This window comes from Oryx dammah, unplaced genomic scaffold (genome assembly GCF_014754425.2).
Source record: "Oryx dammah isolate SB20612 unplaced genomic scaffold, SCBI_Odam_1.1 HiC_scaffold_12, whole genome shotgun sequence".
NCBI lineage: Eukaryota > Metazoa > Chordata > Mammalia > Artiodactyla > Bovidae > Oryx > Oryx dammah.
Genome location: NW_024070196.1, coordinates 69,439,562 through 69,462,224, shown reverse-complemented (window position 1 = coordinate 69,462,224; position 22,663 = coordinate 69,439,562). Strand labels below are relative to the sequence as shown.

The 22,663-nt window shown below is 43.8% G+C and overlaps 1 protein-coding gene across 4 annotated transcripts in view; it reads right to left on the bottom strand.

The window, feature by feature from the left end:
• The window catches only part of DEPDC5 (DEP domain containing 5, GATOR1 subcomplex subunit), a 72,923-nt gene extending 54,070 nt beyond the window's left edge, over positions 1-18,853 (bottom strand). For all 4 annotated transcript variants that reach the window (XM_040251149.1, XM_040251151.1, XM_040251150.1 and 1 more), the window contains exons 1-12: positions 18,657-18,853; positions 17,862-17,979; positions 13,897-13,984; positions 13,060-13,106; positions 11,287-11,372; positions 10,125-10,208; positions 9,073-9,122; positions 7,579-7,648; positions 5,894-5,972; positions 4,945-5,006; positions 2,019-2,088; positions 1,286-1,358 (exon numbers count right to left, since the gene is read on the bottom strand). In XM_040251149.1, the coding sequence (XP_040107083.1) occupies positions 1,286-1,358; positions 2,019-2,088; positions 4,945-5,006; positions 5,894-5,972; positions 7,579-7,648; positions 9,073-9,122; positions 10,125-10,208; positions 11,287-11,372; positions 13,060-13,106; positions 13,897-13,984; positions 17,862-17,919 (767 nt within the window). In that variant the 5' untranslated portion in view covers positions 17,920-17,979; positions 18,657-18,853. The remainder of the gene's footprint in view (positions 1-1,285; positions 1,359-2,018; positions 2,089-4,944; positions 5,007-5,893; positions 5,973-7,578; positions 7,649-9,072; positions 9,123-10,124; positions 10,209-11,286; positions 11,373-13,059; positions 13,107-13,896; positions 13,985-17,861; positions 17,980-18,656) is intronic.
• Positions 18,854-22,663: the final 3,810 nt, after the last annotated feature.

Here is a 22,663-nt window from a genome sequence, read left to right as displayed (position 1 = left end):
TCTCTAAAGGTTCAGTGGTTAAGCATCCACCTGCCAACGCAGGGCACAAGGGTTCGATCCCTGGTCCGAGAAAATGTCTTATGCTGCTGGGCAACTAAGCCTGGCGCCACAACAAAGAGTCGCCCCTACTAGATGCAACTAGAGAAAGATGAGCACAGCAACGAAGACTCAGTACAGCCAACAATAATTAAAATGCTTTAAAAAATAGCAAAATTGAGAGGCGGGTTATAGAGACTTTCCACATATTCCCTCCCCTAACACGTGTTTTGTACTCCCCTCCCCCGACTATGATCAATATTCCTCATGGGAGTGGGGCATTTGTTGCAATTCCTAAACCTACAGGGACACATCATCATCTGAAAGTCCCCTTATTCTTTAGGAACAAAATGCTTTAGTATCTGTAATTTGCTCTAAAGTAAAATTTAACACACACACAAAAACACAGGTGAAGCAAACATGGAATGATATTAACTGTTTAATCCAAGAACTGGGGGTATGGGTTCATTATATTTAGTTCATTCTTCTTTTCTGAGAGAATTTGAAATTTTTCACAATAAAAAGCTTGGAAAGTTCAAAAGCAATGTGATACCCTAAATTGGATCCTGGAATAAAAAAGGTGCATAAGTGGAAAAACTGATGAACTTTGAGAAAAGTCTGAGATTTAGTTCATAGCAATGTACCAGTGTGGGGCTTCCCAGGTAGCTCAGTGGTAAAGAATCCACCTGCCAAGCAAGAGATGGGGGTTCGATCCCTGGGTTGAGAAGGTCCCCTGAAGAAGGAAAAGGCAACCCACTCCAGTGTTCTTCCTAGACAGAGGAGCCTGGTGGGCTACAGTCCATGGGGTCGCAAAAGAGTTAGACAAGACTGAAGCGACTGGGCACACACCAGTGCTCATCTCCGAGTTTTAACAGAGGTGCCTTGGTTAGGAAATGTTCAGAGGAAACTGTGTAAAGGGTACATGGGACCTCTCTGTGCTAGCCTTGCTGCTGCTGCTGCTAGGGCGCTTCAGTTGTGTCCGACCCTGTGCGATCCCATAGACAGCAGCCCACCAGGCTCCCCGTCCCTAGGATTCTCCAGGCAAGAACACGGGAGTGGGTTGCCATTTCCTTCTCCAATGCATGAAAGTGAAAAGTGAAAGTGAAGTTGCTCAGTCGTGTCCGACTCTTAGCAACCCACTTCTCTGCAAACCTAAAATTATTCCAAAGTCAAAAGGTTAATTTTTTAAGTTAGGTAAGAAACAACCAAGGAGAAAAACAGGCAAAAAAAGCAAAGCACTCAAACATACTTGTAAAAGTCTTCATAGAATCGCCCCTTGTGATCCTGCCTAATTGAGGCTCGGTTTATTTCAGGAAATTCATCTGAAATAAAGAAAACAACATACGTAGATCAGATTGAAGAAATTCAGTTTCTCTGCTCCCCCTTCTGGATTGAAGAACTACATCACACAAACACACACAAAAGATAATTATATTTCTATTAAGCTGGGAAAAGTTTTCAATTAACAATAATGGCACCTCAGATAAACCTCATGGGCTTTGATATTGCCACTGACCAAAACTAGGTTGGTTTTAAGATGGATCACAGCCCAGAGACTTCTTGCATTGACCAGTGGACTGAGTCATTTTCCACTCTATCCTATCTTTTAACTGAAAAATTGTCAGAGATGGGGCAGGAAAGAAAAAAATGATACAGAGTGAATCAGGATGGACATGTGGAAAGCTTAATAAAAAAATAACTTTAGGAACAGTTAGAGAGATTGGGATGGACACGTACACCCTGCTCTATTTGAAATGGATAACCAACAAGGACCTACTATGTTGCAAGGGAACTCTGTTCAATGTCATGTAGCAACCTGGATAGGAGGGGATTAGGGGGAAGAATGGATACATGTATATGTATGGCTGAGTCCCTTCACTGTTCAGTTGAAACTATCACAATATTGTTAATTGGCTCTACCCCAATATAAAATAAAAAGTTAAAAAAATATATATAACTTTGTAAGAGAAAGAGTTACTCACCAAGAGATTTCGCATCATAAAAAGTCCTGGAAAACAGGACCACTGTCACTTCATGACTGCAGTTCTTCTCCTAGGCATGAATACAGAAAAAGAGGGCTCAAGTTTAATCCATGTACTGCACCATGAAGCAGCCTGCGTGAACACAGCAATCTCAGCTCTGGGAGGTACAGAGGCTCAGGTATTGGGTCACCTCCTGTAACTAGAGGCTGCATAATACAGGGGACAGAGTGCTAGGCTGACTCGTGGCCCTGAAATTGACCACTACATGACCTTGGGAAAGTTATCTGAAGTCACCGCAGATCACTGGATTTCCCTGGCGGTCCAGCGGTTAAGACTCCACGCTTCCACTGCGGGGGGCACGGTTTCCACCCCTGATTGCGGAACTAAGGTCCTGCAAGCTACGCAGCACAGCCAAAACAAACAAAAAACTGCAGACCACCAATAAGGCGGTGTGCCGTCTCCCTGCTGCGGTGTGCAACAGACCAGCCCACTGTCAGAGGATCCTGGTACTTATACCTGCTTCACAGTGTTTTTTAACCTTTTCAGGACTGTGGTTTAGAGAAGAACAGAACCTAGGGAAGTGGGATGCCAGAACCAGACACTCCTGCCTACTTCCAGGGTCACGGGATGGGGCCTGGATACTGCTTGAGATGCAGGGGTTGAAATCAAGGCAGAGAATTCCCTTTGGACTGGGATGGGGACGAGTGAGAATAAACATTTCCATGCAATCGGGAGTTCAATGTTCTAGAAGTAGGGTGTTTACAGACGGTATGAAATTTGGCCTGCACCAGGGAGTCAGCAAGCTCAGTATCAGTTCCTCCTGGTCTTTGAAAACAGAAACCCACACTAACCAACCTCGACTCAAACTCAGCCTACTGACTGCACAATTCAGCAGTCATCATATAAGGAAGACAACATAACGCACACCGCACGTCCCCTTACGTTCCTCACCGCTCTCTCTCAGGCAGACAGAAATTCCTAAATACAAGCCACAGGACCAAGGGCACACCTTCACTAGCCACCAACTTATTTATTGGACATCTGGCACTCCAAATGCAGCTTCCAACTCATCTGACTGGGGTGCCAGTTTTAGACAGAAAAAATGCCTGACGGGGGGGCTGGCCTGGGCATGTGAGCGTCTCAACTCGTGTGACGGAGGAGGCGACATACAACGGGGTTGACATGGCTCAGGATTACAGAAACACAGACAGGATGGCCTGGGGGTTACGATCCCAGGAGAGCATTGGGGGAACGGATGGAACAGGACTAGAATTCTTGTTCTGCTTTTGCAGGCTACTGATCCCAGGCAGGGTACCTAACCTCTTTTGGCTGTACCTTCCCTATCTGTGAAGAGTGACGAGAGAGGATTCAGCGGGATGATGTAGGTAAAACGCAACAACATCTGGCGGCGGTGGCTGTTGTTTAGTCACTCAGCCATGTCCAAGTCTGTGCGACCCCACGGCCTGTAGCCCACCAGGCTCCTCTGTCCATGGATTTCCCACAAAGAATCCTGGAGGGGGTTGCCATTTCCTTCTCCAGGAGATCTTCCCGACCCAGGGGATCAAACTCAGGTCTTCTCCATTGCAGTCAGATTCTCTACCATCTGAGCCACCCGGGAAGTCCTTGGGTAGTATTGCTATTTTAACAATATTAAGTCCTCTGGTCTGTGAACATGAAATGCTTCCATTGATTTGGGTCTTTCTTTCAGCAACACTGTGTAGATTTTAGTGCACAAGCCTCGCACCTTCTTGGGTAAATTATTACATAGTGTTTTATGTCTCCGATGCTCTTGTAAATGGAATTTTTAATTTATTTCTCTTTAAAATTTTTAATTCCTTGTTTTAATTTCCTGTTCAGATTGTTCACTGTTGATGAAATACAAATGATCTGTGTGCTGATTTTGCAACTCTGCTAAATTTGTTCATTAGCTCTAATAGTTGTTTTTTTTTAATGGATTTTGGGGGAGTTTTCTATATATAGGATGTCATCTGTGTAGAAAAATAGTTTTACTTCTTCTCTTCCAATATGGATGCCTTCTTTTTCTTTCTTTCTTTTTGTGGCCTAGTTGCTCTGGCTGGAATTTCCGGTACAACACTGAATTGTTGTTGTTCAGTCCCCAAGTCATGCCTGACTTTGTGACCCAATTGGACTGCAGCACGCCAGGCTTCCCTGTCCTTCACCATCTCCCAGAGTTTCCTCAGAACCATGTCCCCTGAGTCAGTGATGCGATCTAACCATCTTACCCTCTGCCGACTTCTCCTTTGGCCTTCAACCTTTCCCAGCATCAAGGTCTTTTCCAATGAGTTGGTTCTTTGCATCAGGTGGCCAAAGTATTCGAGCTTCAGCTTCAGCATCAATCCTTCCAGTGAATATTTAGGATTGATTTCCTTTAGGATGGACTGGTTTGTTCTCCTTGCTGTCCTCCAGCACCACAATTTGAAAGCATCAATTCTTCAGCACTCAGCCTTCTTCATAGTCCAACTCTCACATCTGTATGTGACTACTGGAAGAACCACACCTTTGACTCTACCGATCTCTGTTAGCAAAGTGATGTCTCTGCTTTTTAATATGCTGTCTAGGTTCGTCATAGCTTTCCTTCCCAGGAGTGAGCGTCTTTTAATTTCATGGCTGCAGTGACCATCTGCACTGAACACTAGTGATGAAAGCAAACGTCCTTATTTTGTTCCTGAGCTTAAGGGGGAAAGTTTTCAGTCTGCTACCACTGACTTTGATGTTAGCTCTGGGTTCTTCACAAGAACACTTCACCATGTTGAAGTGATTAAGGTAATTTAAATCTACAGTCTCATCAATCAGACTTTAGCTCTGGTGTCTCCATTAAATGCAGATTAATAAAAATAGTTTGTTTTTAAAATCTGCACTGAATAATGTTTAAACAGCAAGACTTGGTGAATGAGAAGAAACATACCTTCCACTTGGTAAAGAGATCAGCAAGGAAACCATTCACAGCTTTCTCAAAATACAGATCCCCTGAAAAGAAACAATAGGAAGAAGGTGAGAATTCTCTTTATTTCTTGCTTACAAATTCTTCCCTCAGTAAAGTAATAGGAATAGGACTAGTCAAAGAGAAGGTGCTCTATCCTAAAAGTGGTTTCTACTGAGCCAAATTTAATATTTACCTCACTCACTAAGAGGTCATGGGGTTCAGGGTAAAACCCATGATTGAAAAGATCTGAAAAAGTTGTGAAAAGACTGAAACAGTCTTGATGCTTGAAAAAGAGTGTATCTTCAAAATGAGAGAACCATCTAACTGTTAAATACAAGTATTCTCATAGTGATGCCTCATGTTTGTTCGAAGGTGATCAGGTAGACCCTGGGCAGTCACTAAATTATCACTTGCAGTTTCTGCTGTTCTTGAGCAAATCCTTGATGACCTACATGAAAAATTAATTTGTAATTTTGCTAAACACAAGCTAGAACTGCATGAACCATGAGGCTGGTGTGTTGGGCACAGCATCCACACCTCATGGCAGCTTTATCATACTCCACTTACAGTATAGTAATTCTAATAAAATGAGACAAACTTGGTGATTTCTTTGAGTGATAGAACATGAAATGAAAGTTATCAAAGAAGATGCTGGTTCCTGGCTATAAAGCCACTACCTCTATAACTTTTGATTCTGTACTTATAGAATAATTGAAGATCTGAGAATACAGATTTTTCATTAATGCTTTACTACATTTCATACAATTCACTGCATATATAATATGTATATTTATTTTTAACATTTGAGGATTTATAAAGATTCAGGACATATCTTCAGAGAATGTTCAGAGATTACAGTGAATGATACCAACTTGAAGGAAACCAGAAACTTCTCCCCATTAGCATTACAACCCACACTTAGGAACAGTACCATAAATATCAAAATCCCACATTTCACAGCTCATCTGAATAAATATGTAAACCATAGCCGACGTAGAACGGAATACCACCTGCAATACACAAAAACATAACTGCATTAAAAAGCAATGATGGATAGAATTTCGGTTCTGCAAAATGAAAACATTCTGGAGATCTATTTCAGAATGATGTGAATATACTCAACACTACTGAACTGTACATTTTTTTTTTTTTTTGAACTGTACATTTAAAAACGGTTAAGGGAATTCCCTGGTGATCCGGTGATTATGACTCCACCCTTCCACTGCAAGGAGCATGGGTTTCAACCCCTGATTGGGAAACTATAGACCATATGCCTTGCAGCACAGCCAAGACAAAAAAGAAAAAAAGGAGTGAATTGCTATAAAACTAGGGGAAAGATCACTGTAAAACACCAATCCATGCCCACTAGAGTGGCAGAAACTTTCTAACTTTAAAACTGGGTATTGGAGAAAGTAAAAAACAGGAGGCTTTATATATGGCTACCTAGGAGTATAAATTGGTCCAAAGACTTTGAAAGATAATTTGGCATTATCTTACAGAGCAGAACCTATGCCATGACAAACACACTCCTAATCAGTGATTTAAGATATAGTGAGTGCAAACAAGACAGCTAAAAAAGAAAGTGGAAGGGAGGAAGGGGGAGAATACATTTTCATTCCTCTTTAATAAAACTCAAAAGTAAGCAAAATGAGTAATACACTGCTTAGGGTAAAATATCTACGTATTGTCACTATATAAATAAGCAAATTACAAAAATAATTTTTGTAAGACAGAGTGGTTATCTCTCAAAATTGCTCCACGTTCTCAACTATCTGGCCTGCCCAGGGGACATCTGGTGATGTCTGGTGACATTTCTGGAGGTTGTGACTTGCAGGGGGTGGGGACGGGGGTGGAAGCTACTGGTATTTAGTGAGTAGAAGCCAGGGACACTGACCAGCCCACAGTGCCTGGTACAGCCCCCCAACACTACTGCCCTTTCGGGCCAGGTGATTCCCTTGCTGGAGGGCTATGCTTCATGCTGTAACAGATTGAACAGCATCCTCCACACAACCCCAGCTGTGACAAAGATGTCTCCAGACTTTGCCAAAAGACCCCTGGGGAAGCATGATCACCCTGGGGTTGAGAACCACTGCTCTCAAGGGAGGCTGTGGGTGGGAACACGGAAGAGCAGACAGGTGCTTTCACCAGGGTGGGGAAAGCCCTGGAGCCACAGCTGCTGAGCCCTGATTCCCATCAGCATGGGGACTGTGCATAGGTGCTTAGTTTGGAATTTCCCAACTGTACTGGAGTCACAGGAGATTCCCTGGCAAAGGTCTTTTTCCGGGTTTACCAACACAATCTTCTACTCAGCTTAACTTTTGCTGTGTATTAGTGGGCACAGAAGTCTGTGACCTAGACACTCCATTTTTACCTCTGATATTAAACAAAGGAAAACAAAGATCACCCCCAAACCAGAGGGATCAAACTGTAAAACCCTAGAATTTCAAGAGTCCCTGCTTTATTACAGTATTATTCCAGTTAGGCAGATGGTAGCTTGGTCACAAGCTTGATTATGAGATCAGGTTTTTGCTGGTTTCCGTTTTGTTTTTGATTTCATGACTTACAGACATCACAACATGGGGAAACAAAACCAAAAAAGCGTCGTATCAACCTTACCCTGGTATCTTCGCTGATATAACCACACATGACCTTCTCATTCTTGACCCACAGCTCACCAGCCTGTGCCCTGAAAGGAGACGCACACACATTATTACGAGTCCTCCATAAAGCAAGAAGCGGAGGTGCCTTCAGGGTGGCGCCCTCTACTCTGTCATCGTCACCCAAATGACCTGGTCAGTTACAGATTTCCAGAGTGCCACAAACACAACAGAGTTTTCAGCGTCCACTGAATTTGTACAATGGGAACTCTTGATTTGGGGGTCCGCAGACAACCTCTGAATCTGAGGAAGGGCTTTGGGGAACCCACGGACCCTCTAAATGATGTAATCTTTCCTGCGCACAGAATTGTACACTTTGTCAAATCTCAAAAGGGCCCACGTCACAAAAACAGTTAAAAAGCACTGATGAACAAATCTGCTAATCCTAGCTTTGAGATAATGAGTTCCAACGAAAACAAGACCCATTGCAATATCACAAATAGACAGGAAGTATAAAGGCACAGGGTCCCTACTCAGTGGAGGCCATCTTTTCTCAGGCAAGCCATGCAGCATGCTGGATCTTACTTCCCCACCCAAGGATCAAACTCATGCCCTCTGCATTGGGAGCACAGTCTTAACTACTGGACCACCAGGGAAGGCCCAGTGGAAGCCACTTTACTGAAAAATTTCCATGTCATTATTAAGTAATATGGTATCTTCTGCCCCTACAGCTTTTTTTTTTAATTCATTTTTGTTTATTTTTCGGTCACTGTTGTGAGATTAAGCTCTTTTTTTTTTCCGGCTGTGCTGGGTCTTTGCTGCTGCCTAGGCTTTTCTCAGCTGCACCAAGCAGGAGCTCCTCTCTTGCTGTGGCGTGTGGGCTCCTGATTGCAGCGGCCCCTCTTGCTGCGGAGCGCCGGCTCCATGATGAGCGGCCTTCAATAGTTGCGGTTCCTGGGCTCTGGAGCGCAGGCTTGGTGGTCGTGCTGCGCTGGCTTAGTTGCTTGGCGGCACGTGGGATCTTCCCCGACCAGGGATTACACCTGTGTCTCTAGCATTGGTAGGCAGATTCCTTACCACTGAGCCACCAGGGAAGTCCTCCTCTTGCTTTATCCTGTTTTTCAAATTGTCTACAATGAACAAGCACTGTATGTGAAACTACTTAGCACACGCCTGACACACAGCATCTGCTGAACATGTGGTACTTGACAGTGTTAATTCCATCACCAGGACATGTGTGTTGAGACTGGCCACCAAAAAATCAGAGCTCAAGTCAGAGAGAATATTCCAGAAGATCCTCTGCAGTTGGGCAGATCAAGCAGAAAAACACCCTAACTGGATGTTCCAATGGGCTTTCAGTGTGCCTAGCAAACAGATCTGTCTGCTCCTGGGCCTACTGTGTGTTTTATTATATAGATATCCACACGCCTCAAAGGCCGTATGTAGAACAGTTACTGCACTGGACCCTGCTCCTGTTTACAAGCTGATGAATCAGGAGTGACACAGTAGTTACCTGATGCCAGCAAATTCCACCTTCTGAGTGATATAGGCACATGTGCTGACCTAGGTGGAGAGAGAGAGAGATTCAACAACACATCGAGGCCATGAAAGGCCACAGAGAAAGTCTCCTGGCTCTCTAATCTCTTCCAACAACCCGATACTCAATTAACATGGGAGCAATAGGTTTATCCCACAGGGAAGCCTGCTGGGGCGGGTATAACAGTAGGTTCTGAAGGGCTTGGCAGGTACCGACAATAGTAAAGCCTGGGTGGATAGTGAGTGGCCAGCTTCACCTGTACGCTAGTCAGAGACGCTCTCATATGCACCTGTATTTACATACAGAACATCTACTTCTCATTTTAGAAAATGGAACCTTCTCCCACCAAATAAAAAAGAAGCAAAGATATCTCTGTCTAAAAATATACAGTGTGGACATTTTACGTATGATTTGCTGTTCCATAATTGCCAAAGAGTCCAAAAGGAGAAGTTTCCACACCAGCTCGCAATTGTGATGAACTGATCAGGTTCAGTGGAAAATGTCAGTTAAAAATAAACAAAAAAGGAAAAATGGGAGGAGGGGAAAGCGAAAAGCAGTCTAACCTGGAAGCAACAAGATCTCGGTTCCAGCCGAGTGTCAACTGTTTACTAGCTTTCTCATCTTGGGAACTCACTCAACCTCTCTATCTCAGTTTTCATATATATAAATTCAGGGTAATAAATGCCTATCCACAGAAGGAGATATGAAGAGCAAATGAAATCAGGTGAAAACTTGAAAATCAAAGTCCCATTTAAATGTAAAATCATATTATACTTTCCCATTCAGATCAAAAAATGCAGAGTAAAACTCTGTGACAACAAACAAGCAGAACAAAGCATGAAAAAAAAAACATGAAAAGAGAATGGAAGGAGACAGACAACATCTCTACAATAACTGTCTGTGATGCTGGAACCAGAAATGATTTTATACTCTTCTTCCAACTAGACATAAATCTCCCCAGTGACATGGATTATTAACATAATCGAAAAAGTAACAGACTTTAAAACAAAAGAACAATCACATCTTACCAAACTTTTCTTTAGTCGCCACATATCCCCACGGCCAATATACTGATCCTTAAAGGTTAATTCCACAAGGTCAAGGGTCACATCCTAAAAAGGATAATCAGATGTATGTTTCTACATTACTCTGCCATGCTTTACAGGTGTAAGATAGTGCTCATTCACCACAGAGAAACTTTTTGACAAAAAGACAAGCACTGAAGACCATTCAATAGTGAAAGTGAAAGTCGCTCAGCCATGTCTGACTTTTTGTGACCCCATGGACTATATATAGTCCATGGAATTCTCCAGGCCAGAATTCTGGAGTGCATAGCCTTCCCTTCTCCACGGATTTTCCCAGCCCAGGGATCGAACCCAGGTCTCCTGCATTGCAGGCAGATTCTTTACCCAATGAGCCACAAGGGAAGCCCATTCATTAGCGGAACCCTGAGAAACAGAACTTTATCCTGCCTGAGAAGGCTTTTGAAGACAGGGAAGTGTCCAACAGATATGACAGCTACTGTACTATGGTCAAGTGCAAAGCATACCAGAGTAGACAGTCAGTGTTTTAGTCTTAATTTTGGTACACAAATGTGACACTGAGCTATGGGTTTTATTTCCCTAGATACTATCGATCATGTCATTTGGACAATGATTTTTTTTACCTCTTAATTTTATAGCATCATTGCTCAAAGTAAAATGAGAACAAAGAAAGAAATTTTAGTATTTTATGGAGAATTTTATATTTAGCTTCACAAACATACATATATGTACAGAACCTTTATAGGACAAGCTTTTAAAAAAAGGAGGACTTTCAATGCAACGTACATTCTGTCTATAACCTAAACGACCTATGTATGACCACACGTTGAATAGTCTACACTACCCTTGGCGTGTTAGTTGCTCTGTTGTGTTTCACTCTTCGCGACGCCATGGACGGTAGCCCACCAGGCTCTCCTGTCTCTGGAATTCTCCAGGCAAGAATACTGGAGTGGGTAGCCATTCCCTTCTCCAGTGGATCTTCCAGACCCAGAGACTGAACCCAAGTCTCCTGCATTGCAGACGGGTTCTTTACTGTCTGAGGCACCAGGGAAGCCCTAAGTAACTCATTATTTCCTTAGAGACCTACTGTTGAGGAAGGGCATTAATCATTCCCCATAAGATATCCAAATCCAGAACAAAGACACACCTTAGGGTCTACAACATTCACATACACATCTTGATAAGGTCTTAGCCGGAACACCTGAGTCACAGTCTGGTCCACACTGATAGTTTCTGAAACAGAGAAGAAATCTGGATCACATAATACATTCTGAAAAACCAGGTAAATACATTCTAATCTATAAACGGCTTCTCAGGTGGCTCAGTGGTAAAGAATCTGCCTGCCAATTTTTCAGGAGAATCAGGAGATGTGGGTTTGATCCCTGGGTCGGGAAGATCCCCTGGAGAAGGAAATGGCAACCCGCTCCAGTATTCTTCCCTAGAAAATTCATGGGCAGAGGAGACGCAGGCTACAGTCCATGGGGTCACAAAGAATGAGATACAACTGAGGGCATGTGTGTGCGTGTGTGCACACACGCACACACAATCTATAAATACCCAAACATTCAACAAACAACACAACTGATTCTTTACCAAGGGCAAGACATGTTTTCTGTCTTCAGGAACTTAAAACTTAGAGTTCTCTGCTTTTCAGGTGAAGTAAGACCTGAACCCAAGCAAAGACCTGAACCCAAGCAATTAAAAAATGAGAGAGAGACAGACTGAAATAGAGAGAAAGAAAAGAATTTAAGAAGCAACATAAGAAAATTCAAAGGGCTGTGAAAATTCAGAAGAGGAAAGAGATCCTTTCTCTTTTGGAATAAAAGTAATGATGGTAGTCAAGAAAGAAACAACCTTTCCAATGAGCCCTGAAGTCTGCTAAGTAAAAAAACTCAACAGGCAGCAGGAGCTGTTGCTGCTGCCGCCGAGTCGCTTCAGTCGTGTCCGACTCTGTGCGACCCCACAGACGGCAGCCCGCCAGGCTCCCCCATCTCTGGGATTCTCCAGGCAAGAACACCGAGGGGAGAGTAAAAAGGACACTCAGGATCTAGGTTTGAAAACACGTTTTCCCATCAATTTAAAACATAAAAAAGTGGTTGACATCAAAATCCTTTAGAGAAGATTTAAAAAATTTTTTCTTTTCAGTGCCATTTAAGGAATTATTTTATTTGCTATCAATTAACATTTTAGTTCCTAGATCAGCATGGTATAGTCATTAGGAGAAAGGATTTGGATCCAGAATGAGTTAGTATTGATAGAATCACTGCTCTGGCTCCTTCACTTGATAACACCAGGCAAACTTGCTCATCCCACTGAGACAAAGGTTCCTCCCTCACTCAAGAGCTGGTGGGAAGAAAAAGAAAGATAGATAACAAACAGCTCCAGTACAGTGCCTTGCACAAGTGCCGGGTAATCAGAGGTATATGTTCCTCCCCTGCTCCAATCCAGTGTAGACACGTAACAAATATTTTGTGAAAAAATATAATATTGAGGAAAGCATGCTTTGCCAACAATTGTTTTGGAGTTTAAGTGCAGGGCTTCATCTTCTTTCCTTTTGATTCTAAATACAGTTTTTGTTTTCTTGTTAATATTTACTTACTTGGCTGTGCAGGGTCTTAGTTGTGGGAACTCTTAGTTCCCTGACCAGGGATCGAACCCAGGCCCCCTGCATTGGGAGCACAAAGTCTTAGTCACTGGACCACCAGGGAAGTCTCTAAACATAGTTAAAAATTTCTAGTGCCCTCAAGGTGCTGACAAATGAGATTCCTTGGCAGTTTTGGTATCTGACGATATTTTTATTAGCAGGAACACAATTTGATAAGGAGAGACGTTCTGTGTCCTCATTGTGAAGGGAGGTTCCTTAAAGTTTCTGAAACAACAAAGTGTAAAAAATCTTAGAGAAGAGAGATGGAGTTCTTACCTTTCTGCAAATCCTCCTTAAGGGACTTGACCTGCAAAAGCAGAGGGCTGGGGGCGGGGTGGGGTGGGGGGAAGCAACAAAGAGAAGAGAGGTTGTCAGCATTAAGTAATCAGCTTTCTTTACCACCCACAAAACACAAACAGATCCCTCTGGACATATTCTAAATGGCAGCACAAGAACAGGAGAGAGTTCCTTTAGAAACAAACTCTGCACTTGTACAGTAAGTCCCCTACATCCAGACCTTCAACTTGTGAACTTTCAAAGACGCGAATGTGTGTGCCAGCCCCTGTGTGCCACCCACTGTACTGGATGACTGTAGTTTTCAAGGTACTGTGCTGTACGATTAACTATGTTTTATTTTTTGTGTTTTTGATGTATGTATTATTTGTGTGAAAAAGTATTAGGCTGGCCAAAAAGTTCATTTGGGATATGGAAGAACTCGAATACTGGCCAGCCCAATGTTCTGAACCTATTACAGCACGTACTATACAGCCGATGTGTCAGTTGGGTACCTAGGCCAACTTCGCTGGACTTAGGGACAAATTGGACTTAAGGACAAACGCAGTCTCAGAACAGAACTCATCGGTATGTCAGAGACTTACTGTATTCAAGGGAATGAATAAATGCTACAGAATTGTTCAGAGTTCTCCTCTCAGCTTTGTAAACAGAAAGAATGGACCCCCTTTAAAAAGATTGATTGGTCTAGCAAATCCCGGAGGGCAGGAACATTTTTATCCCAAGGCAAAGAGCCATCTCGCCCTTCATCCCCTTAGATAACACATCACCTGGAAACAGCGGGCTGCCCAGCTAGCCCCCTACTCCTGCTCAGATGCTCACCTGTACTCATCATTGGGGTGGGCAATCTCCACGATGTCTCCAAGCTTGATGTGTGGAAATACTTTGGGGTTCATGACTAGCTCATCGTCTGAAAGACAATTCAGGGATCTCAGGCAGCAAGCAACTCACTCGGGTTGTGGGTTGCTGTGTGTTCTCATGCTGGGTCCTTACAACCCCATCATTCAGTACGACAACCCCATCTCACAGAGGAAGCTCCATTTAAAATTGAGATTTAAGGCTTCCCTAGTGGCTCAGTGGTAAGGAATCCACCTGCCAATGCGGAAGACATGGGTTCGATCCCAGGTCCGGGAAGATCCCACGTGCCTGGGAGCCGCTAAGCCCGTGCACCACAACTATGGAGCCTAGAGCCCAGGAGCCACAGTCCTGAGCCCACATGGCACGACTACTGAGCCTGCATAGCCCAGAGCCTGTGCCTGCAACAGGAGAGGCCACTGCCACGAGGAGCCCACGGTCCACAGTTAGAGAGGAGTCCCCACCTGCTGCAACCGGAGAAAAGCCTGCTTAGCAACGGAGACCCAGCAAAGCCAAAAATAAATAAAGGAAATTTAGCTTGACTGAAGGATTTGTACAGGAAGCCAGAGCTGGTGAGCAGCTGAGTGGGATGGTGTTCGGGGGACCTTTGTCTCCAGAGCTTTACCTGCCAGCCCACTGCTGCCAGGGAGAAGGCAGCTCTTCTGCTCTGGGAATTAGGCCTCTAGGGCAATTCTTTACTTCCTCAAATGGTGCGCATCTGGCATACACCAGGAACAAGACAGCCAGGGGCCCACATACAGCACAATCCCTTCTACTTAATATTCAAAAAATTTTTCAAAATACTGTCTGAATGGGACCCTCACAATAAATCTCTAGATCTAACAGAAGCAAGGAAACAAGAGATAAAGCAACTTGCCAAAGGTAGATAGCTAGTAACAACAGGACACGAGGTTCCAAAACCCACTGTCTCTCACATCCCTCAAGCCAAATAAAACACCCTGGACTTGGAGGGCAATGCTTGATCAGGGAAAAAATTCACATATAGCAGAATTGAACAGACAACAGAAATAACAGAGCACAGGATGCAAGGACACAGTATATACAGTGTATCTATAATGTATCTATAGGAAGTCTTCTTCTTCAGTCTGGAGCTGGGTACAGAAGACTCTTAAATACACAGAGGATGTGATTTTATATGGTTATCTATCCCTGCCCCACACTAGGGCTCGGGGAGCGGGGAGGGAACTCTTTCAAATATAACACACTCAGGATCATAAAGATATGGTATCTGTTGTTGTTGTTTTTTCTTTGTCTCTGTTTTAGCTTTCAGGGCAAGATGGTCTTTTTTTTTTCTTTTCAATTTTTTTGGCCATGTCACATGGCTTGTGGGATATTAATTCCCCAACCAGGGATCAAACCCAGGCCTTCAGTAGTGAGAGCACAGAGTCCTAACTGCTGGACCATAAGGGAATTCCCAACATATCCTTCTATCATGCTAAAATTATGACAAATAAATATGTCCAGATTTCAGATATAATCAGAACCAACAAGAACTCAGCCTAGGAAAGCAAAGTACTGAGTTAATCCACAGTTGCTCTTTTTTTTTTTTTTTTTTGGATACAGTTTCCATTGACAGATGTAAAGCAAACCCTCTATGAAGTCTTCCTCTAACTTTCACAGTCTAACAAGTATTCCTTCCTGTTCAATCTTATCATTTCTTTTTGCATGTATGTCACAACTAGCTGAAAGCTCCTTAGGGAGAAGGAACCTTGTCATATTCAAAATCTTTATGCTTGGTATAGACAGGTGGTTTAGTCACTAAGTCGTATCTGACTATTGCAACCCCATGGACTACAGCCCACCAGGCTCCTCTGTCCATGGGACTCTCCAGGCAAGAATATTGGAGTGGGTTGCCATTTCCTTCTCCACTGGTATAGGTATGTACCTAATAAATATTTGTTGGATGTATTTTTTTCAATTTGATTTTTATTTATTTATTGACATACAGGTGACATACAATACTGCATTAGCTTCAGGTGTTCAGCATAGGATTCAGTATTTTTGCAGAATATATACCATTATGAGCTATTACAAGATAAGAGGTGTATTCCCTCCGCTACATAATATATCCTTGTTGTTTATCTATCTGATACATAGCAGTCTGTATCCATTAATCCCATACCCCTAATTTGCCCCTCCCCTTTTTCCTCTCCTCTTTGGTTACCACAAGTTTTGCTTTATGTCTGAGAGTTTGTTCTACATATACATTCATTTGTTTTGTATTATTTTTTTAGTATTTGTCTTTCTCTGTCTGACTTAATCACTAAGCATAATATTCTCTAGGTCTATCCATGTTGCTGCAAATGACATTTCATTCTTTTTTATGGCTGAGTAATATTGTAGGATGTATTTTTTTCTTTATAGTCCTACACAGACTGGGTACGGCAGGGATCTACCACTGTCTTGCACACATGAAAAAGAACACTTGCATACATTGTATTAATAGATACACTTTATACACTGTATCCTTTTATCCTTTCCTGTGTCAAAAGTTATTTCTGTTTGTTCAATTCTGCTCCACAAAGGTTTAGGAAGCTTCCACTGCATACAAAGTACAATGTTAACAACAGACTGTGGTTTTAGCAGAAATTATGTTTTAAATATAGCAATGCCTGGTATATCCTTTACCTGGTACTTACAATGGCTACATTTATTTAGCAGCTCAAAGGAGCCTGGCTGAATACTTTACATACATCACTTAATTTGAACCCTTAAGATCTTATGATATAGAAACTATTATTCTACCTTTTAGGCAGCCCTTACCTTTGGGAGGCTTATACATCTATAATACAGGAGCAGATATAAAAGTGAAAGTGAAGTCGCTCAGTCATGTCCGACTCTTTTCGACCTCATGGACTATAGCCTACCAAGCTCCTCCATCCATGGAATTTTCCAGGCAAGAGTACTGGAGTGGGTTGCCATTTTCTTCTCCAGGGGATCTTCCCAACCCAGGGATTGAACCCAGGTCTCTCGCATTGCAGGCAGATGCTTTACCATCTGAGCCACCAGGGATTTTGAGCAAATATATAGTAAAATACAATTTTTAAAACACTGTGTTGTTAATTCTAATTCCTGAAGTAAATAAGGTTATTAGGACATAAAAGAAATTTTTTCCTCTAGGGGAAAAAAACGTCATATAAATAGGTGCTTCCTTATTCTGCAGAGTCATAATCTCAACGTGCTAAGAAAAATGGAGAAATTACCTTAAAAAGCTGGAATTTGTAATTAAGGTAAACTAGAGGCTTGCCCAAGGTCACAGGGAAATTAAGAGGCAGAGCTGATACCCAGATTCAGGTTTAATGGAGGGCAACATGCTGTGTCTTGCCCCAACTCATGGTGCTTCAGAGCCAGGCAAAGGTTCCTGCTTTGATCATACCTGTCTTATGCACACCTATTACCTCTCTTTCATTGAACATAAGTTTCTCTTATCTCCCGAACCAGTGCAGACTGGAATTTTATAGAACATACACAGTAAACATGTAATAAAAAACACAAACAAATCAACAAGGACCTAGCACACAGAACTATATTCAACACCATGTAATAACCTGCAATGGAGAAAAAGACATGAAAAAATATAAATATATGAATTACATTGCTATACATCTTAAATACAACACTGTAAATCAACCACACATCAATTTAAAATAAAACAAAAACAAACAAATGAAGAGCAGTAAGCTGGAAATACAACATCCCTGAAAATGCAGAATGCAAATGCTTCTAGAAGGGGCTTGTGCTCTCTGGTCCTGCTATCCTTTCAATACTTCAGTACCACACCTGCTGCCTAACTCAGTTAAGCTACCTGCTGAGCCTCCACTGTCTCCTGAATCAGAGTGTAAACTTCAAGGCACAGGATATATCAGAACTTCAGCCAACTTACACAACCTCAAAGACCAGTCAATACTGACCACTGCCCCCGAAGCCCTTCTTGTGGATGACGAGTTTGTAGACCTTTGTTGTTCTCATCTTGTACTGTTGTTTCCTTCAGCTGTTCCAAGTTTGGGGGAGAGAAGTCATCTTGCCTCCCTGCCAGTGAAATACAAACAAAAAAAGGCTGGAATGTCAGAGTTTTCTTTGCAACTGCTCTTTGATTTTAGGGCAGTGAAAATACTGCTCTTGCTCAGCTGAGAGGTGGCACCAATCCTTGGATGAAATCACTCCTCCAAATACCAAGAGGGATGGAAAACAAACAGAACCAACCAATCTGGGAACGAAAAGGAATTCAAGTCAGGGTCTACTCCAACCCCTGAGATATGCTATCACACCCTAAAGGGAAAACTTGGAGTGAACGAGGCACCATTACCTTGCCTCTGTATAAATCAATAACACTCAAACATTAAAGAGACCTTAAAAGAGGTTTGGTACACTCATTTTGTAGATGAGGAAAGTGAGGGTCAGCGCAAGGGACATGCCCGAGGTCTCTGAGACAGAGAAGAATTCCTACTGTTCACGTTCGGCCACCGATGTCTTGGGCGAGGAGAGTGGAAGGGTCGCTCCCCAAACCTCCATCTGCACAAACTCTCCGCGGTTCCTACCCGTACCAGCTCCCCTCATGTCAGAACTGATGTCACGATGGCTCAGAGACGGACAGAGACTTGTCTAAGGTCACACAGCAGGTTGGGGGTGGGGCCGGGATTTGAACCGGGGCCCTGGCCCTCTCCTCCTGATCCCCAACTCCGGCCCCGGCGGACAGGTCCACTCACCCGCAGCTCCGGAGCCCCTTCCTGCTTGAGGCCGGGGTTCCGACGGCCGGACCCTGGCCGGGTCCCCGCGTCTCCTCCGGACGTCCCTCCTACGCCCGCAGAGTCCGTGAGGATCCCGTGCCGGATCTCCAGGCGCCGGCCGGCCCGCCCCGGGCACAGAGTGCTCACCTGAGAACCCGCGCCGCTCCGGTGGCTCCGCCCCGGGGCACCGCCCCCTTCCCGCCCACCCGCTCCGGGCCGCTCTGGCCGGGCCTCCGCCTCGTCTCGGTGTCCGCGCTACTTCCCCATCCGGGGCTCGCGTCGGGGGCGGGGCCTCACGTGCGGTCTATTGGCCGGGATGCCGGACGGCGTTTCCCGCTTCCTAAGGGCCGTCGACCCGGGCAGGAAATCCTTTTCCTCCTAGACGTTCCGAAATAGATTCGAGCCCAAGAGTTGACTTCCGACCTAGTGATTTCCCCAACAGGACAAACTCGGTCGAGCGTCCCGGGATCTATAAAGGGTGTTACGGACCTTCGCGGGGCCTCCTAGGGCAACAGAGAGGCACAAAATAGGGTTTCTGGGGGAACTTTTGTAAAATGTAAAGGGCTGAGCATGTGCGACTTAGTGCGATGGCCCCTGCTGGGAAGTATCCATTTGGGGTGGGGGGGGCTTTTCAAATTCTTCCAAACCGCAAATGGTGTTCAGTGTCTCTGTTTCTTGGTAATAGCTACCATGGTTTTCACAGACATTCTTATGTAATCGCTACATCCCTTTATGGAGGCAGATACTATTTCATTTCACAGACAACTGGAACAGGCCGAGGACAGAAAAATCCTCGGGAGGAAGGGAGTACGGATCCTGACCCAACGCAGTCCAACTTGGCTCCAAGGCTGAGCGTTTAACCGGCATCCTCATGTCCCACCCAAGGGCCTAAGCCCCTATTGTGTTGGGACACCTTTCTCTTCTCAAGGGAAATAGCGCTGTGTGGACCGTGCCTGAAGCAGGCTAAGGGCTCCAGGCAAGTTTCCAGCTCCATCTAATTGACATATGAAAGTGAAAGTTAGTCCCTGTGGGTTGCCATTCCCTACTCCAGGGGATCTTCCCAACCCAGGGATCGAATCCGGGTCTCCGGCACTGCAGGCAGATTCTTTACTGATTTTGACTGAGCTACAAGGGAAGGCAATTGACCTATAATTTTTGGAAATTTTCTGAGTATTGAAAGGAAAAAAGCACCGCATATCACAAAGGAACTGGGGGTGGGGGGTGGGGGTGAAGGGTTCAGAAGTTAAATAATTTTTAAATAATTGTAATTTTTAATAGTAAAGAAAAGCATGTAATGAAGCACACTGCAACAGTTGCAAAACTTTTCAAGGATAAAATGTTAAATGTTAGACTTGTTTATGTTGCCATTTCAGGGTGGCACCCCCAGATCTCTCAGACTCTGTTTGTTTTTTAGTAGCTAGTGAGAAGTCCTTCCATCCCAGACAGAATTAAGGGGACCCTATGTCCCTGGCCCTCAGGGGAATTTGATTCTTTGTCCTGAGCAATGTCCATAATTGGTGACATATCTTAGAAATACAAATATTTCACTTTTTAATTTGGCAAAAATTCATAAAAACAAGACGACAACAACAACAAAACCTTGTCAAGGGTTGAGACTTTTAAAAATGTCTAAAGCTGGGCAAAGCTAGGGAAGGCTGGAGCAGGTAGCTGAAGTACTGAGGAGTCAATAGCCTTGGTTCTACAACCATCTGTGGGATTGCCTGCTTTTAGCTGTACCTTTGCACAAGATAATTCTCTCTGCTCAAATTTCTCCCTTGACAGGTGGGAATTAAAGTATGCGTTATTCTTCCTTCACAAAGTGTTTGAGGGCCAGATGAGGTGAAGGACATGTTACATTAGGTCTTTGAAATTAAAAAAAACTTTAAATGCCATGTCAGTTCAGTTTAGTCGCTCAGTTGTGTCTGACTCTGCGACCCCATGAATCGCAGCACACCAGGCCCCGGGTCAATCACCAACTCCCGGAGTTTACCCAAACTCATGTCCATCGAGTCGGTGATGCCATCCAGCCATCTCATCCTCTGTCGTCCCCTTCTCCTCCTGCCCTCAATTTCTCCCAGCATCAGGGTCTTTTCCAATGAGTCAACTCTTCGCATGAGGTGGCCAAAGTATTGGCATTTCAGCTTCAGCATCAGTCCTTCCAATGAACACCCAAGACTGATCTCCTTTAGGATGGACTGGTTGGATCTCCTTGCAGTCCAAGGGACTCTAAAGAGTCTTCTCCAACACCACAGTTCAAAAGCACCAATTCTTTGGCACTCAGCTTTCTTCATAGTCCAACTCTCACATCCATACATGACCACTGGAAAAACCATAGCCTTGACTAGCCAGACCTTAGTTGGCAAAGTAATATGCTTTTTCATATGCTATCTAGGTTGGTCATAACTTTCCTTCCAAGGAGTAAGCATCTTTTAATTTCATTGCTGCAATCACCATCTGCAGTGATTCCAAAAGCATGGAATTTATCAGGAAATTGGCTCTCATTGACTTTTAGGGGGTTGAATGATGATGCTTCTTTGAGGTCCCTTTGTGCTTACTACAGAGCTAGGAGCAAGACTAGGACTAGGGTGAGGTGGGTGAGGCTAATGAGTTGTTGTTCAGTCATAAATCTGATTTGACTCTTTTTGACCCCATGAATTGCAGCACGCCAGCCTTCCCTGTCCTTCCCTTTCTCCCAGAGTTTGCTCAAATTCATGTCCATTGAACCGGTCATCCTATTAACCACTTGCCTTATTTAGGGCACAAAATGCTAAGGGGGTGCCAAAAAACTCAAAGAGATAAACGATAATGTGATTGTTTTTAAAGGAAGCATTAATACAAAAAATCCATGTTGAACAAAATATGACATTTTTAAAATAAAGATTAGAATAATGGTGCAGTGCCTGTCATATTAGAACCTGAGGCAGAAGACAAACCAATAACACTGGGTTTCTCAGATCCTTGTCTGTAGGCATGCAGTGGCCTGAGGAAGAACCTGAAGTCTTGGATACTCCTGTAAAAAATGTGTTGAAATGTCTTAAAGTGAGTTTCTAGTTAATTAATCCCAACAACATCTGTAGTAGCCTATATGTGAAGTGCATGCGTGCATGGAGGATGGCTGGACTCACTGGATGTAAACAATAGTGTTGGCATTTGGGTTTCTGTATCTCCAGCCCTAACTAAAGCTGGGAAAACCACTATCTCAGATAAAACGGTCCATATGTTGACTGGTTCAAAGATACCTTGATCAAAGAAGAGAAAACTAAAATCTCTCACAAAACTGTAAAACTTTAGCTCTCTAATCAGCTAAAAAATAACAGACTTCTGTTTAAACACAAGACTGTGTGATTTGAAGCAAGTTGATTGCATTCTCTAGACCTCAATTCCCTCTTGAAAGAACATTCTTTTCCTTCCTTCAAATATCTGCTTAGTGTTTGCTTTTGCGGGCACTGCTCTAGGCGGTGAACAAAGAATGATGAACAAAACAGATAAGGGTGGGAGAGACAGGTGATAAAAGGAGTCGATAAATAGACGAAATGGCAATTTCAGCTAGTGTTAAAGCTATGAAGAGACGAAAACAAAACTCCAGAAAGGAGAGGGAGCAAGGGAGTGACATGATCTAAAATACTGATTCCAGGTATAAAAAGATATCTTGGGCTGCCAGGGTGGAAGCCGAGAGGTCCCAAGAGCTGCAAACATTAGGGCCACAAAAAGGACTGGACCAGGGTGGTAGCAGTGGAATCAGACACTGGGCCTGAGGCTCAACAGCGGAATCAAAAAGTGTGTTCCCCTTTAAGAGTCCTGGAGGCGGGGGCGGGGCAGAGGCCACCAGACCTAGCTGAGGGCGGGAGTCCCTACTGAGAAGAGCCGCCTCTAGGGTGCGCGCGCGCGCAGTGCGGGGGCGGGACTTGGGCGAGTCCGCATGGCTGGCTCGGGCCCCGGATGAGGAAGTGCAGGGCGACCATAGAGACGAAGACACGGCGGTGGCC